The 15629-nt window shown below is 47.0% G+C and overlaps 2 protein-coding genes across 4 annotated transcripts in view; both read right to left on the reverse strand.

Annotated features, from left to right (window-relative positions):
* The window catches only part of LOC116381575 (putative protein MSS51 homolog, mitochondrial), a 10486-nt gene extending 7468 nt beyond the window's left edge, over positions 1–3018 (reverse strand). Inside the window, exons 1-3 of the mRNA XM_031843842.1 lie at positions 2530–3018; positions 824–989; positions 468–617 (exon numbers count right to left, since the gene is read on the reverse strand). Coding sequence (XP_031699702.1) covers positions 468–617; positions 824–981 — 308 coding nt within the window. The 5' untranslated portion in view covers positions 982–989; positions 2530–3018. The remainder of the gene's footprint in view (positions 1–467; positions 618–823; positions 990–2529) is intronic.
* An 85-nt stretch (positions 3019–3103) lies between these two features.
* The window catches only part of capn15 (calpain 15), a 37516-nt gene continuing 24990 nt past the window's right edge, over positions 3104–15629 (reverse strand). For all 3 annotated transcript variants that reach the window (XM_031843825.1, XM_031843824.1, XM_031843826.1), the window contains exons 4-12: positions 14298–14481; positions 13404–13627; positions 12522–12647; positions 10797–10949; positions 9378–9539; positions 9061–9296; positions 8785–8954; positions 7780–7958; positions 3104–6362 (exon numbers count right to left, since the gene is read on the reverse strand). In XM_031843825.1, coding sequence (XP_031699685.1) covers positions 6185–6362; positions 7780–7958; positions 8785–8954; positions 9061–9296; positions 9378–9539; positions 10797–10949; positions 12522–12647; positions 13404–13627; positions 14298–14481 — 1612 coding nt within the window. In that variant the 3' untranslated portion in view covers positions 3104–6184. The remainder of the gene's footprint in view (positions 6363–7779; positions 7959–8784; positions 8955–9060; positions 9297–9377; positions 9540–10796; positions 10950–12521; positions 12648–13403; positions 13628–14297; positions 14482–15629) is intronic.

Genomic DNA, 15629 nt, shown 5'->3' on the forward strand with positions numbered 1-15629 from the left:
GTGTGTGTGTGTGTGTGTGTGTGTGTGTGTGTGTGTGTGTGTGTGTGATTCAGTGGGAGAGCGATAGAGACGCAGAGAGCCAGAAGAAAGCGTGCCGTACTCCACTCCTTATTGTCAACACACTCCTTGACATACGCTCTGTGATGTTGTGACGTTATGAACTGCTGCTCTTCGTAGGCTGCATATGAAACACAATCAGGGGATTTAGCTATATTTGCCATTGGCCAATGTCCATCTCTGTGGAGCGTTCCACACCTCGGCGGGTGGGGGGGGCTACCATTCTGTCGCTGACACAACAGCTACTGGTAATGATTCACACATGACAGCTATTGGACAAACGTTCTGACCGGGTGAGGATCCAGCTGATTTGAGAACAGTGTAGCTTTTCAGTGGCCTGAAATATTCTGATTGTCAACGCTGTTGTTAACCCTTTATTCTGTGTTGATGTTGATGTACATAGCACTTACTTAACGCAGCGTTTCAGGGTCTGACCCTCGGTGAGATGCGCTGGGAGTTTTTTGCAGCTGGTGCAAAACTCGAAGGTCTCCTCCATCTTCTTGAACATCTCCTTGTAGTTGCGGAACGAGATGCCTTTGGCCTTTCCCCCAACAGCAGCCCTTATTAGAGATCAGACACTTAACTTGTCAAGCCCGACTCATGTTCAATGGCGGGTTAGAAGTAACATATCGAGGAAGGGTAACTTATCACGTACAGTAAATGCCATAGAAACTAATCAAAGACTGGTGAAAAATGAAACAGAGCATTAACAACACAGCTGGGCTTACAATACTGGTGGATGTAAGTTAGCATCGGCAGTTTTTACCTGTATTCTCCGTAATCCTTCATGTTGAGCTTGTTGAGAATCACCTTAGAGAGCCCAGGAACACCGGAGTCCAGAGAGTAGAACCCAGACAGGATGGAGAAGACGCTGTCAGTCCTCGGAGTGTCAGGCTGTGGGGGCGCTGGGATCTGGGACGTCATGTTGTGGCCTTTAATTTCCACCAGAAGAAGAATGAAGTATTACATTTTTATTTTATTATATATTTTTTTGTATTTCACCTTCATTTATACAGGTAATCTCATTGAGACACGTCGTCGTGGACCTGGATCGTGTTTCTCACAGCTACCTGAAAGAACACAGCACCCCTTTGACATTGTAAAACATCAAATCCATCGGTTTGTGGGCTTACTGACGGACACAAAGAGGAGTCAGTGGGATGTCAGGGACAGGGACAGGGACAGGGACCCCCCCCCCCGAACCCAAGAGCTTGCGCTGACAAATGAGAAGAAGCAGGGCTGGAAATGTTGGCTCTGGCGGAAGAACATACAGTCCCAAGCTCACCGAGCTATTTGTTCTATGCGCCCTGACAACCAAGTAACACACTGCACTGACACACAAAGAGTTGCTCTGCTATTAGAAGACTCCAGACAGGGTTTGAAATGCTCCTCCTGATAATACATCACTGCTGCCAGGACCCACAAAAGCTATTTCAGAACCGATGATAGCATACACACAACAAAAAAAGAAAAACACAATAAATAACAAAGTAAGCTGCTGCAGATTGTCAAGTTAGACTCTTTCCAAGGATACAAACTTTTCCCCAAGCAACAGTGGGCTATACATAAACCGACACAGTACAGATTCCTGTTCTCTAAGCTGATCTTGTCTCAACATAGATACAATGGACTTTAAAATGCAGTCTCTCACTCATACACTCTGGCTCCATGGCCCTGACGACAGAGGCTCTCATGACACGAGGATCACCCAGATTCTCAGACAGGCCGAGGCTGCATCGGGCATGTTCCCTGAGCTGTGCCATCACGCCTCTGCCCTTGACAGAAACAATCCTGCGTTGGTAACTGTACTTGTATAGCCGTACACGTCATTCACCCATTCATACACTGATGGCAGGGGCTACCATGCAAGGTGCCACCTGCCCATCAGGACCCTAACTGATCATTCCACTCATAAACCGAGTCATTTGGGGTGAAGTGTCTTGCCCGAGGACACGTCGACATGGAATAGCAGGGCTGGGGATCGAACCTCTGAAGAACGAGCCTGCTCCAGCACTCAGCCACAGCCGCCCCCATAAGCTTCTATACTTGCATGTCAGGTTAGATTTCCTGGGCCTGAGATGTGGTGAAATGTGGGGGAGGGGAGAGACATGTGATCACCTGGTGGTGGCACTCCTGTTAGCTCCGAGAATCTTTCTTTAGATTTTATGAACATCCAAGACTTCATGTACTGTATGTCTTCAATATGCTCCATGGAATGACATTTATATTTGGTCTGTACATTGTGTTCCACGTGGCTTGCAGCAATGAAACTCTATTCTTAATTTACACAACAAATGCTTTTTCTCTTTTTTCTTCTGTTCATCCCTCCTCACATTTCTGACCGTGACAGTGTTGAGTTTTTTAGCATGCAAAGTCTCTCCGCTCACTATCTGGCTACAGCGTTATCACATTTTCACCCTGCCTCGGTGCACTCCAGACTAAAGAGACGGACAGATCATTTAGCAGCCATACCTTTGGTTCCAGACGAGCAGAGAGCCTTCTAGATGATTCAGAGTGTTCTCGGTGGAAGAAAGTGATCGACGGCAGCTTATGCTGGACGTCACCACGTCTTGGAGCCTTCGCTGGGTCAGGGATAAACTTACCACCACGGAGGCAAAGTTTGGGGAAGCAGCCAGGGGGTGGGCTGGGGGACTGACGAGTGAGGGGGGTGGAGACTGAAACAGGGAAAGGACACATAAACACAAGATACCAGTGATGTTTAGCTTAAGTCTTCTGGAAGGGAGTCCAAGAATGAGAAATGAAGAGCCAACAGGAAGCAATGATAAACACATCATAGTGCTGTAAACGAGTCCACGTGTTTTATATGCAAATACATGATCCTTTCATCAGATTGTTTTTCCACTTCAATATTTACAGCTTGAAAGCTCTGACTTCCTCTTCATCGAAAACAAAAGCCTGAACAGAGAACACATCAAAACAAATTACTGCTCCGACGAGTCACAAACTATAAAAGCCTCTGCTGATGTAAAGTAAATGGAGATTTGCATGTGGAGAAACACCATGTTCACAATAATGACAAGTTGCCTTAATTTAAAAAAGATTTATTTGGTCCACCGGAACCTGAGATTGAAAATTAAACATACATATGTTTGTACACATATACTCATATTCCCATCCCAGAAAAAAATCAATAAAATATATATCACATTCATCTGAGATTGATTTTTTTCAGCATTAGGTTTTCATTGTTTTGTTTCTATCGTACTTTCTTTTTTTTTACAACTTTAAAAGGGTCAGTTCATTTCTATCTGATCTGTGGCTTTAGTTTTGCAGTCTGTACACTTTACAAGGAGGGAACCAGACTAAGGGGAGAGGAGAGGAGAGGAAGAAGGGGAGAGGAGAGGAAGAAGGGGAGAGGAGAGGAAGAAGGCGACCCGCTTTTTCTCATGGCTGCAGCCTCTCCAGCAGCAGGGGGCGCCCCCGACACACAGAGGAGTCACCGCCACAACTTCACAGAAGAGGAGGAGGTTCCAAGGACACCAGCAAGAGCCAAAAAATGACACATAGTAAAAAAAAAAAAATAAATAAAAGCAAAAAAAACAATCTCATGTAAATGTAAAGTGATCCAGCGGCGACGCTGGATTTTGAGGTGCCTCGTCATTGCAGGTGATTCAGTGCAGGTTCATTTCTAATCCCTCTGGGCTCAGACTAAAGCCGTAACAGTATCACATTCCTTTATCTGTCATACATACAGTCCAGTATTCCGCAATAGTCATTTGACGACAGGCCTGCAAAATCACTTGTACAAATAAATTAAAAAGGTCACAGCCTGTGATCAGACGGGGCGTCATTACACATCATGTTTCTTTGGAAAACATATTTACAGCGACCTCAGCTTCAGGTTTCACAGCGGTGTGGCAGTGTGTTCTTATTCTCGCGAGCTGTCCTGGTGCTGAAGTGCAGATGATCAGTCGTGGTTGTGCAGAATAAGTAAAAGACGGCAAGCGTCCGGGGGACCACGGTGCTGCCATTTACCACCAACGCTACCGACGGCACGCTCGTGAGATGTCAGCACTTTCTCAACTCAAGGCTGCTGAGCTTAAGTCGTCAACTGAATCATCTCATGTGGGGACTTTTAAATGTTTAAACTCAAAATGAACTTGACATAAAAAAAAAGAGCAATTTTCTCTACCCGACAATCAATCAGTGTGTGAATGCTCCTGCGATTTTGCTTATCAGCTTTCAAGTTTTTTCCTCCCCTTATTTCACGACACAATACATCAACAAGTCTCCCACTCCATCCCGTTACTATAGTAGCGCGTCAGTCTTCCCGCTTCTCTCTGATAAAACATCTATGTTGCCATGGTGAGGACTGAAAGGTCCTACGTGACGTAGGAGTAATGGCTTTGACGCTGGAGGAACTGGAACAGAAAGAAGCGGGGCGGGCTGTAGGCAACCCATCCTGTGAAACGACGCAGACGCAACTATTTTCTGTGTCACAACATGTCTCAGGGGTCCCTTTACGCTCCTGCTACGGGTGCAAGCGGACTGACAAAATGCTAATTTGTTATTACACGAGCGCCTTGTGCTGTCGCCGACGTGCGGTCGGTGTAGCCTTGTGGGAGGACGGCCCAGATGCTCGCGCCGCTCCCGAGCAAACAAAAGACGGTCCCTGACCTCCCAAAAGTAAACTCGGCAGCTCAGCGTAAGAGCTCCCCGACGGCAGACTGACTGCTCAAACAGCCACTGGCTCCTCTGGTGCTCCCCAAGTACACTAAAGTGTAACTCAAAACACTGGCAGAGTGTGATAAAATAGACAAATACTCACTGACCTTCGGTACCAAGGAAGATCAGACACAACTTTCCAGGGTGTCGCAATCCGAGAGAGAATGCGAGAAAGCCGCATTAATTCAGTCTGTCTAGCGTCTGGAGAGGAGAGTTGCTCCCAAAGCGTGAATTTATGTGTGAAGATATAAACTGACTGCCGATCTGGATGAGAAAAGCCAGGGTGCCCGAGGGGTGAACTACAAAGCCGGTCATGTAATGACTCGCCTCCAGCGCTTCGACCCCAAACTGAGGCCGAGTGAAAATGAATTATGCGAGAGACAGGGAAAGAAAAAAAAAGGAGCTACAGTGGTTGTTTCTCTGAAGGGAAACAAGGCCAAATTGTATGTTAGTCTATTGAAACACTAGGAAGGGACTTCTATTATGTGTCGGTATTTCTCTCCGGAGCGGCCTGGCTGCTAAGTGTTTCCGGAAAGATGATGTTCCAGCTATCTGGGCACCGTACACCTGCAACGTCAGACTCCCAGCTCACTCTACAAATCACGGGTTTGGTCCTGAGCGAGAGAGAGAGAGAGAGAGAGTGAGAGAGAGAGCTGGACAGCACTGCGGAGATGATGGAGAGTGGGGACAGACAGTACTGTGTGAATGATGGCTTCTCTACGGCCTCAAAAAAAACAACACACAAATATGAGCAAGACGCTAACAAGGGCCGTGTACAAAACAAGTAAGACTGACGTGTATTGAATAGAAAAACATGTAGGACTGTGAGTAAAACTAGAGTATGGGGGTTTTGGCTCATTAAGTACCGTACTGAGGGCTAGGCGAGATTAACTCCCCCTGAAGTTTGCTGCCTTGTTCGCCGTTCTTGCGGGCGACACAGGGACAAGTGTCTGATCGCTGCGGGTGATTGGCTCAAAGTTTGTGGGCCGGCAAAATGGCTCAGTAAAGCAGGGTCGTCTCCAAGCATTCGTAACTCAGGGATGACATCCCTTCCTCGTACAGCGCTCGTACCAGAAAACAAACAAAAAAAAAAAAAAAACACCCAGAATTTTAAGTAGTCTGAGCTGGATCCTGTTAGGTGGCCCGGGGGAAAAATTGTTTTGCGAGTAAGTGCAGGTCACCCCGTGTGGCCTGTTCCCTCATTTCATCCTGACATGGCACATCCGTTTGGCAAGGGAGAGAGCGACCGGATGAAAGCATTTATGGAGCATTAGGAGGACAGCGGATGGACGCGGCCCGGTTATGCTTTACATTCAGGTGTGCGTGTTCTCCACGTTTCAGGGCCGCACACGCCACTCGCCCTCCCTTGCCTGGTTTTTCCAGTGGTCTGACAGTTCATTGGATAATAGTCAGCGTGTGTGTGCGAGACGGTGGGCGGTGGTCATAGCGGCCGGGGCCGGTGCAGGCCGTCAATGTCCGGAGTGAGCTGGGGGCAGTGGGTGGCCTTGGTGGGGGTCCAGTCTCCCAGGGAGGCCTGGGCCGCCTTGCGGTGAGCCAGGCGGTGGGTGATGGAGAAGCCGGCGTTGCCTTCCAGCTGTGACAGCACCACCAGCACCTGCCTGCAGGGGGAGACAGAGAGCGTATGGGAATAAAAACATGGAGCAGTTATAGTTCAAGGCCTCTGTAGCACACGGTGACCATTCTGAATACAAATGTGGTATTTTCATGCTGTGCATTGTGTATTGTGTGGTGAGGTGAAGTAAGGGACTGTATGGAAATGACTTGTCTGAGGAGGAGGGCTAAATCCTATATTTAATTTTATAAAAAAACAAGACCCTCCTTAGCGAAATGTATAGTATCTTCAGACCCCCCGCCCCCTCTTTAATATATTCAAATAATATATTTATGGGGAAAAATACAGCCTTTTTTATAAAGAGCTGCTGAATAAACAGTTATTAGAGTTAACTAAAGGGTGAATCAGGAACAGATAACAGGTCTGCAGCTGCTGAGGGACTAGAGCCCACCAATACTTACCCCCCCACTCCGTATTCCAATCAATCAAAATAAATATAAGTAGTTTGGTCCTTAAGTATGCCACTGATCTAGGAACTGTGTATTAGCCACTCAGCAAAGCTATGATTGGAGGAAGACAAGGTGCTCAGTCAGCACTCCAGTGTTTTTCTGTTTCGGTCTATTTAGAGAACAAGATGAGGTAACATGGCGACAGTTAGCCACACTTAACGATATCTGGGTACCCCCGAGTGAGAATCCTGAATATGATTACCAAGCTGCTAAATGTTTCTACCTGCGAACTGATTGTATAATAGCCAGTGAGTAAGAACATCGGGAGAATAAGCCTGCGATATTGCAGCAGGGTGAACTGACATAATCGATAGATGAGAGGAAATGACATCAAAAGACGCGGCGCTCATGCATGGTGACTTGCTACAGTTTCCCATTATGTGTGGGACATAACTTCAAGGTGATAAGGTCGTAATTTAAATGAATCTACGCCGAAATGAGTCTGTACGCCTGAAACATCCACACAGTAGATGTCCAAAGAACCTAAATTCAGATAAACCTAATAACGTGTGAACAACTCCACTCTGCTAAATTTCATCGGCGACTATGAGCGCACGACATTTTTCAGGTCTTTAAATCATTGGCTTTAATGTGAAGAGAACAATGGGGACCAATAGAAAACAAAGGCAGCTCTAACTGTGCTGAGACCAGCCGTAAGGTAGATAAAGAAATCCGGAGCACTAATCCTCTGGGATCACTGGCGTTTAAAGAAGTGTGGATGTGTGCACAGATACGATCGTCTTAAGGGCCAGATGTTTGCTGCACCTGCACCAAATGTTCCCAAAGCATTTAATCTCCTCACTTGAAATCTATTCAGGTTATTTTTTTTCCTTCCTAAGTGAAATATAGCTTCATAAAAAAAAAAAAAGACTGGAAGAGTTGTGTGTCTGTGAGGAAGAGAGAATAAGACGTGTGTGTGTGTGTGTGTGTGTGTGTGTGTGTGTGTGTGTGTACCTGTGCAGAGGCGGTACGCTGTCTATGGTCTTGAGGCTGCCGCGCGTGGACACCACATTGAAGCTGTCGGTGCAGTCGCAGGAGACGTGGAGGTAGTATTTGGGGTGGCGGTTCTCCACCACCACGATGAGCCCCGCCCAGCCGTGGGTCAGGTAGTAGCACGTCATGCCCTCGCGGCCCTGAGAGCACACACACCGAAAAACACGCAGAAATGTGAGCAAGAAAGACGTTTTTATATTTTGCGGCTGCAGTGCATGCTGGTCTATTGAGGCAGCAGAGAGACTGCTAGATGTATGCTCGCATGACTCTTAAAAAAGAGAAGCTAAACTGCTTTAGCTGCTGTCCTACGGACCAGGAACAGCATCCAGTAATCCCACTGCACCCGATATCTGTCAGCAACACATGCATGTGCTCGCAACACAAAGATCTTGTTTCATAACACAGGACAGCTCAAATTACTTATTGAAACAAAATTATTATCTTTTTTTTTTTTTAACCATATTGTTCAAACACTACTGTTCGAGTAGCGGCTGTCATGCATTCACTCGCGACGTGCTTGGCCCACCTACTGTGAGCGGTGAATATCCTGGAGAGCTCGAGTGCTGAACGATTTAACAAAGATGATCTCAAGTGTTTAAAAAGCTCTGTCATCCTCTAAAATACTAGCCAACGAGACAGCACTTTCAGGAAAGCGCTGTCCAGGAGAGCCAGAACAATTTGCTTGCTTGGGTGTGAGCGTCTGTGTGTGTGTGTGTGTGTGTGAGAGAGATAATGCACATTTAATTGCATGTGTCGAGGAAGAATAGGATTCCGTTCTCTGCTACGGAAATCTCAAAGAGTTATCTCGAAGTGGCTTACGGAGTTGCAAGCGTTCTCCGGCTTCACAAGCATTATACTCAAACAGTGTGTGTGTGTGTGTGTGTGTGTAGGTGTAAGACAGAGAGACGGGGGGGAGCAGAGACAAGTGAGCTTATTCTCTTGTTCTCGTGTGCACACGTGTCTCACCTCGTGTCTTTCGCCCTTGTTTTCCGTGAGGAGGATGATGGCGTCGGCCAGCGTGGTAGCCATCGCCTCCACCTGCTCCACCATCACCTGTCTGGAGCTGTAGATAGCGAGGATGTAGCCGGGGAAGTCTTGGCTGGGCCGCCGTGCTGCCCCGCTGGTAGGACTGGAGACTGCAGGACAGAGACAGGTGTCAAGGTAAGTGCCTACTACTGTATCGTGAACGGGGTCCATGGGTCTGGATGAACCGAGCGTGCACGTTGCGTCTGTAACACCTACCGGGCGTGGGTGGACCTCCCGTCCCGCTGACGTTCATCTGCCAGTGGTTGAAGGCGCAGCAGACGACGGCGTACTCCCCCGGCTCCAGCATCACGTCGCAGCCGACGAACTTCTTCACCGCCCGCTTGCTGTGGGCCAGCAGGCGGCCCAGAGTCAGCTTGTTGCCGCTGCCGAAGGAGGCACGAAACACCATGATGCACAGGTCCAGCAGGTGGCTGTCGGCTGTGTCTGAACGCCTGCACGGGGGGACGGACGAACGGGTTAGCGCAAAAAAAAAAAGGTGGTGAGGAAAAGGACTTATGGCTGTCCTATTTTACCTGCTTCCCTCCTGGAAGAGAGCGAACTCCAACGCCGTCCTCTCCAGCACGGTGAGGGCTGTGACGGTGACCGGCCCGCTGGCCTTGCTGGGGAAGCAGCCCTGCAGCCTCACCTCCTGCCAGTCTGAGTGGATCTTACAGATGTCCACCGAGTCAAAGTACCTGTGGGAGGATAGAGCCTTCTTTACTACAACAGTATATACAGCATCAACAGAGAAGTGTTGCGTAAGGAGCTGCTCTCGTGAGACGCCGACAGTTTGACCGGCTGCTCTGCCGAGTCTATTTGTGCGCATCACAAGGAACTCTTTGACGTTAGCGCAGCCTCTGAGGGTGCTGTGGTACAAACACCATTTACCTCGCTAACACATCAGACCTTCTTCTTTAGAAGACAGAGGCCCCGAGAGACTGTTTTTTTCACGTTGGGACATGAAACACACACATCGTTTATCTGTAGGCGAGCCTACTAACGCCCATTGATCAGATGTTCGCTGACGGGGAGAGAAAAACTTTTCTAAGGGAAGTGCGGTCCGGGACACGAGACAACTTTTTGCTGGTGTTCGGATTCTCTTCTAACTTTTTAATTATTTTTTACCATTATGGTTCAGTCAGTTATGTTTGAGTGCAGTCCAAGGCAACAACTCCCTGTTATGTACTTTTCAATCAAGCTGTTACAGGCAACAGTGTTTACTGAGCAGTCGATACTCGATGCTCTGTGTGATTGAGTGACAGGATGAATCTAATATGACAGAATAGTAACGCTCACACTCATTACAAGCATAAGCCTCTGCCTGCCAAATCCCTGGCAACCGACGTAAAAAACACACACAACTCCATAATAACACCACTGTGTGTGTGTGTGTGGGAACCAGTGCACGATGCACCAAACAAATACAATGTACTAAAAGACAAAACAACGCCGTCATTCCGTTCGGTGTCAATCTCTTAATCACTTTTAGCACATTACGGGCGTCCATCACGGCACCATTAAAGGGCATTTTCAAGAGTTATTATTCACCTGTATTCAGTTAACAAAAGCTTTGGCATTTGCTGAACAGCTGGTGCCAGGTAGATCTTTCCCTGGGATAAATCCTCACAGGTGTTCATGAATTTTACATTTGTAACAGTGGTGTGTTTGGAATAAACACAGGAAGTGTAGCGTTAGCAGCAACAGCGGCTCAAATTACCAGCAGCATGTGGGCACGGCGGTTGACTGCGAAGCCACTTTAACGGTTCAGCGTCGACTCTAGAGGCTACTTTGAACTACTTTATGAGACGATCCCCATGTGGATTAAAGATTTTTTCATTATGGTTGCATCTGTCTTGGTAAACCACTGACCAACACTGGTTCTCAGAGAGATGAGATGTACACAAACACCACCAAAATAGCAAACAGAATCTCTCTGTAAACGTGGTCCTTACTTTATGAAGTCGCTGTACTCCATCCAGAAGACACCCTCGCTGCTGCCGTGAGCCATCAGCTCGTGGCGCAGGTGCTGCGGCCATTCTGTCCACTCGTCCGACCAGCTGCCGTTCCACGAGAAGCGACCCCACGGGTTACGCAGCCGCAACAACCTGAAGCCAAAGAGTGACAGTTGGGGAGGAGGAGGAGATGGATGGAGAGGAAGAGCAAACTGCAGGATCAGCTTTCAGTCAATGCAGTATCCCCCATCTCAGCTCCTCTTATGGACCATTGCCTACTTTATAACAACCCATTTCATTTTACTGCATCCTCCCTACAGTGAGAAACGTAGGAGGGATAATGGACAACCGTATTGGAGAGTCCCCTCTTTCCGTGCAGGTGAGCGGCTGTTTCCAAGCTGCTTTTCATCCCCTCCGGCTCCGAGCAGGAGGACTCCAACTAATTTTCGATCGAGGGCTTGTGGCCCAATCTTCCACTCGGATTGCTCTATGGCAGTAAATTAAAGTGCTTGTGTGGGACTCTTGAGCAAATTACATCTGGGATTTACGGCTCCTCTCAAGCTCCTCTCGCTGGTAGGACAGAGGATCCCTCCGTTGTGTTGACTCACGATGCTGATCACACTGAGCTGGCGTGCACCTGTTGGTATCAAGCCTCCGCCCCATTTACCTATGAGCCATTCAAGCACCTCTGCTCAATCCATTCTAAACCTAGGATGCTTATTTATGAATATACTCTTATTCAATGAGTGAACACAATCTTTAAGACATGAAACAGACCCGCAAGAACAGATTTTATGATTCATTGGTTTCCACTATGAAATCTACAACAGTCATAAAGGAGAGATAAAGAAGGAAAAAGGAGGAATTAAAGGAAATGTTTCTTAGATGAGCATTCTTATTCCCATTTCAAACATTTCTCTTTATGACATCCTCAAGATTAGTTACCACAGACACATAGCACTCTGCGGATCATGTTGTGAATTAATAAGTTTATGTTATGGCTTCCAGTTTTAATTATTTAAATGATGTTTCTGAGAAATCAGGGTTTTTTTTTCTTCCCATAAAGTATTTAATTAAATACTACAATACCCATGAGCCTCAGCCGGCGTTAGGGAGAAGCGAGAGGGAATTCAAATCTCTTGTTTGTCTCTGCTGTGAACAAAATAGGAATCCCTTTGTTGCTGGATTCACCCAAAATCTAAAATAAATTGAATTAATTGCAAACTGCAGTGTGGGAGTGTTGGTTCATTTCTCACCTCACGGTGTTATATTTTGTACTTTGTAAATCAAGGAACCGGATGTTTTCCAGCGTAGTTGTTAGAGAGTTTCATGCCTTTGCAAGCTGTGGGAGAGTTACCTCACATCGCCTTTGGAGGAAATGAATAGGATGTCCTCCCATGCAGCTAAGGTGACCCCATGGATTTGTTTTAGTGAATAAACTGTAGATGTGGATGCAGACAAAGTACAGGTGGTGAATTTGACTGTTTCATTTAAAAGTCGACTATATTTTCTGTTACATTAGATGAAATCGATGTACGGAGGGAGATGTAGCAGATTGATAGATGTACAAAGAGAAACATCAATGATGGAAAGAACTAGAAGGAGCGAGAGAGAGAGAGAGAGAGAGAGAGAGAGAGAGAGAGAGAGAGAGAGAGAGAGAGAGAGAGAGAGAGAGAGAGAGAGAGAGCGAGAGAGACTATCCCTCTAGTTCACATGGCTTCATACCTGTAACCCTGAACATCTCGTACGTCCAGGATGGAATAGGCGTGTCGAGGCCGCAGACCCAGCGACTCATAGACAACGTCGTCCACCTTCATGTTGCCTCCTCCACAAGACGCACCCATCAGAAACCTAACAGACATGAGATTCACAACGTTTGCAAATCATTCCCTTATTCCATTTATTTCCTGTAACAAAGATAACTAAAAGGGTCACAAACAACTCCACCTTTCGAGCTTCTTCTGCTTTTGCATAGCTAATTACGTTAATTAATCGTTTACTTACTTATTCAATCTTTATTTAACCAGGAGAGCCTCAGAATTGGCAGCAATACAGAGTTACAGATAAACAACATAAAACAAATATCCCCATCAATCTGTTTTCAGCTTGTGACTGCTGCTCCTTCTCTGCTGATGCAGCTCGTCTCCGTTTAGTAAAGTACACCAATGTTGTCATGTTTTTCCGGGCTGTTCCCCCTTTGGACATATGGAATAATCCTGCAGGTTGTTCTGACAGATGGACCTGCAGTTTGGCCACAGATGATTTGGAGTTGTGCTAGCTGCCTCATGTTGCTTTGAAAGCTCACATATCAAAGCGCTGACTACCAGACCTCTTCTATTTGAAACACATGCCGCTAATTGGCACTCGGCTCCTTTGTCGTTTTGAAACACCTCAGTGTTTGTAGTTGTGATTAGAGAAGGTTGATCCGCTCATTTTCCAATGAGATGTTTTGCTATTTATCATTTTGTCTGTGCTTTACCAGGACAATCTATTGTAGATGTGTGTATTCGGCTATTTATCAGGGACACGGTGGAGAATTAGTGAAAAGCAAAGCCAACAAGGACAATGTTCCTTCACACCCTAATCCCCCCCCGCTCCCTCTCTTACCCAGCCTCCTTGGAGCTGAGCATCTTGGCCCAGATGAGGTCGGTGTCGATGGGCTCCTCCCGAGGGTTGGTGGAGCTGACCTGCAGCATCAGGGAGTCACAGGGGGCCCCCGTCAGCGTGGCCAGGCCCTCGATGGCGCGCCCCGCCTGCAGGGCAAAGTAGGAGCCGTGGAGTTTGGCCAGGGCCTTCTCAATCAGCGCCACCCATAGCTGCTTCCTCTGGGCCTGGAACGACAGAGGGGGGGGGGGAAGAGGAAATATTTAGTGGTGAGTATTGCTCACTTGGAACAGGATGTTGTGTTTGCTGTGGGGCTTGTTTTGAGGTGTTGGCTCTGGGCCTGTTGGCTGTGACTCAAATGTTTCAAGGTTTATGAACAAAAACTGTGTTAAAAAAAAAAAAAAAAAAAAAAGGTCTTATTTATGCTTTATCTTATTCTTTCATATCACCACCACACATAACATTTTGTTTGTGTGCCTGGATGTGTGTGTGCTTTATTTGTTGCATAACGCAATACTACCATTCGTCCTGTAATTGACTGTTGATTAATTAAGACCTCCAGGTGCGATCCTCCTCTGTGGGGTCCTTTGAGACATAGCTATTAAATTAGCTTGAACTTCCATTAAGAAGTTAATACACCGATGTAAGGCTGGGACTCCATCAATCAGGTCATTATGAGTGCCCAGAACAAGCACAGGGGAACCTATGAATGCCCTGCTTACTACTTACTAATCAAAGAGGATATACGTCAAACAAAAAGACACTTCCTCTGTCCGTGACATTGACAGTGCATCTCGTTCACTGAATATCTATGAGTGTCTGTCTTCCCCATCCCTTACTTCCTTTCCTAGATCCCTCCCCTCCAGGGCTTCCCACATCCCTCGCTCGTTTCCTGACCTGGGAGAAGAGGAGGTAGCCGTAGTCGTCGCAGGGCAGCATGTCGTCCACCAGCACCGTCGTCCACGTCCCGTCTTTACACAACCGCACCTGGTAGGCGCCCTCTGTGCAGATCGTCCTGGTGATCATCACCCGCTCCACCAGCTCCGGGCGCTCCGCCAGCACCGCCAGCGCACTCAGGAACCTGGAGAGGGAACAGAAACTTGATGAGTCGGAAAAAATGAAAACATCGGATCGGGACAGACGGATGGGTGAATGAGAGGATGTGACTGAAACAAAGCGGAATTGAGCAGCGGAAACAAAAGGAGACCAAACATAAATGATCGGCTGATCGTGACGGACAGCTGGATGGCTGAACGCATCCCTGCTTTAGTCGGAAAGACGGGCGGGGATAAGGAATGCCGGCTGACAGACACGATCAGAGAACACAAAAAGAAACAGACTGACAAGCAGCCGTGAGGCTGTAAATGTGGAATTAAAAACATGCTTTTCCCCCCAAAAAGGTACCTCAAGCAGGTCTTTTTTTTTTTTAAACATAATTTGCCCTCATTGAAAATCAATCACATGTGATGAGTGAAGCTTCTATGCCTTCTGGTTACCGACCCATTACTGTTAATTCCCCCCGCAGCAAAGACAAACTAGCTCGCCTCCTCTAATTAGCTTGCAAGAGAAATTAGTGAATCAAAAAAACTCCGGATACATGAGAAAATGCTAATTCCTCACAAAAGAGAAGCACGGCTGGGGACGCGCGGATCCAACTTAAAAGGAACATATTTTAAAGTGAACATTAGTTCATCTGAAAGTGTGGAAAGAGATCACACACTATGATGAAATGGCTACAAACAGCGGAGGTTTTGGGACAATGAGCTAAAAATATTTCTCCTGGTACGCATCCTGACTCGCTTTATCACTTGTGTAAGTGGTAGCGCTGCCGCTACATCCGCAGATGACAGATGAAAGTAATATCCCTTTCAGTCCGGCTGCCGGCTGTTGATGTCATTGAAGCAGCCTTTAAAGACCGTTTGTGTGGGGTTTGGAAATGTGTACTATTAAAGTGATATCCCATCTGTTCAAGTGGCAGCTGAGTGAGGCCGATCAGCACGTCCAACGGCTGATGAAAAACCAATCGGCTGCATAGAATCACATAAAAATCCAATTAGGCGTGTCATAATGTGACTCTAATGTCAGCTTGTACTCAAGGACAAGGGTGACTGGCACTACTGCTGTCATCGGCTGGCTGAGGGGAGCCGGGTTGTTTGCTGGTTTAGGACAGTGTCCTATTGTTTGTGTGTGTGTGTGTGTGTGTGTGTGTGTGTGTGTGTGTGTGTGTGT

Source organism: Anarrhichthys ocellatus, unplaced genomic scaffold, assembly GCF_004355925.1.
Source record: "Anarrhichthys ocellatus isolate YVR2014 unplaced genomic scaffold, GSC_Weel_1.0 scaffold4, whole genome shotgun sequence".
Lineage (NCBI taxonomy): Eukaryota > Metazoa > Chordata > Actinopteri > Perciformes > Anarhichadidae > Anarrhichthys > Anarrhichthys ocellatus.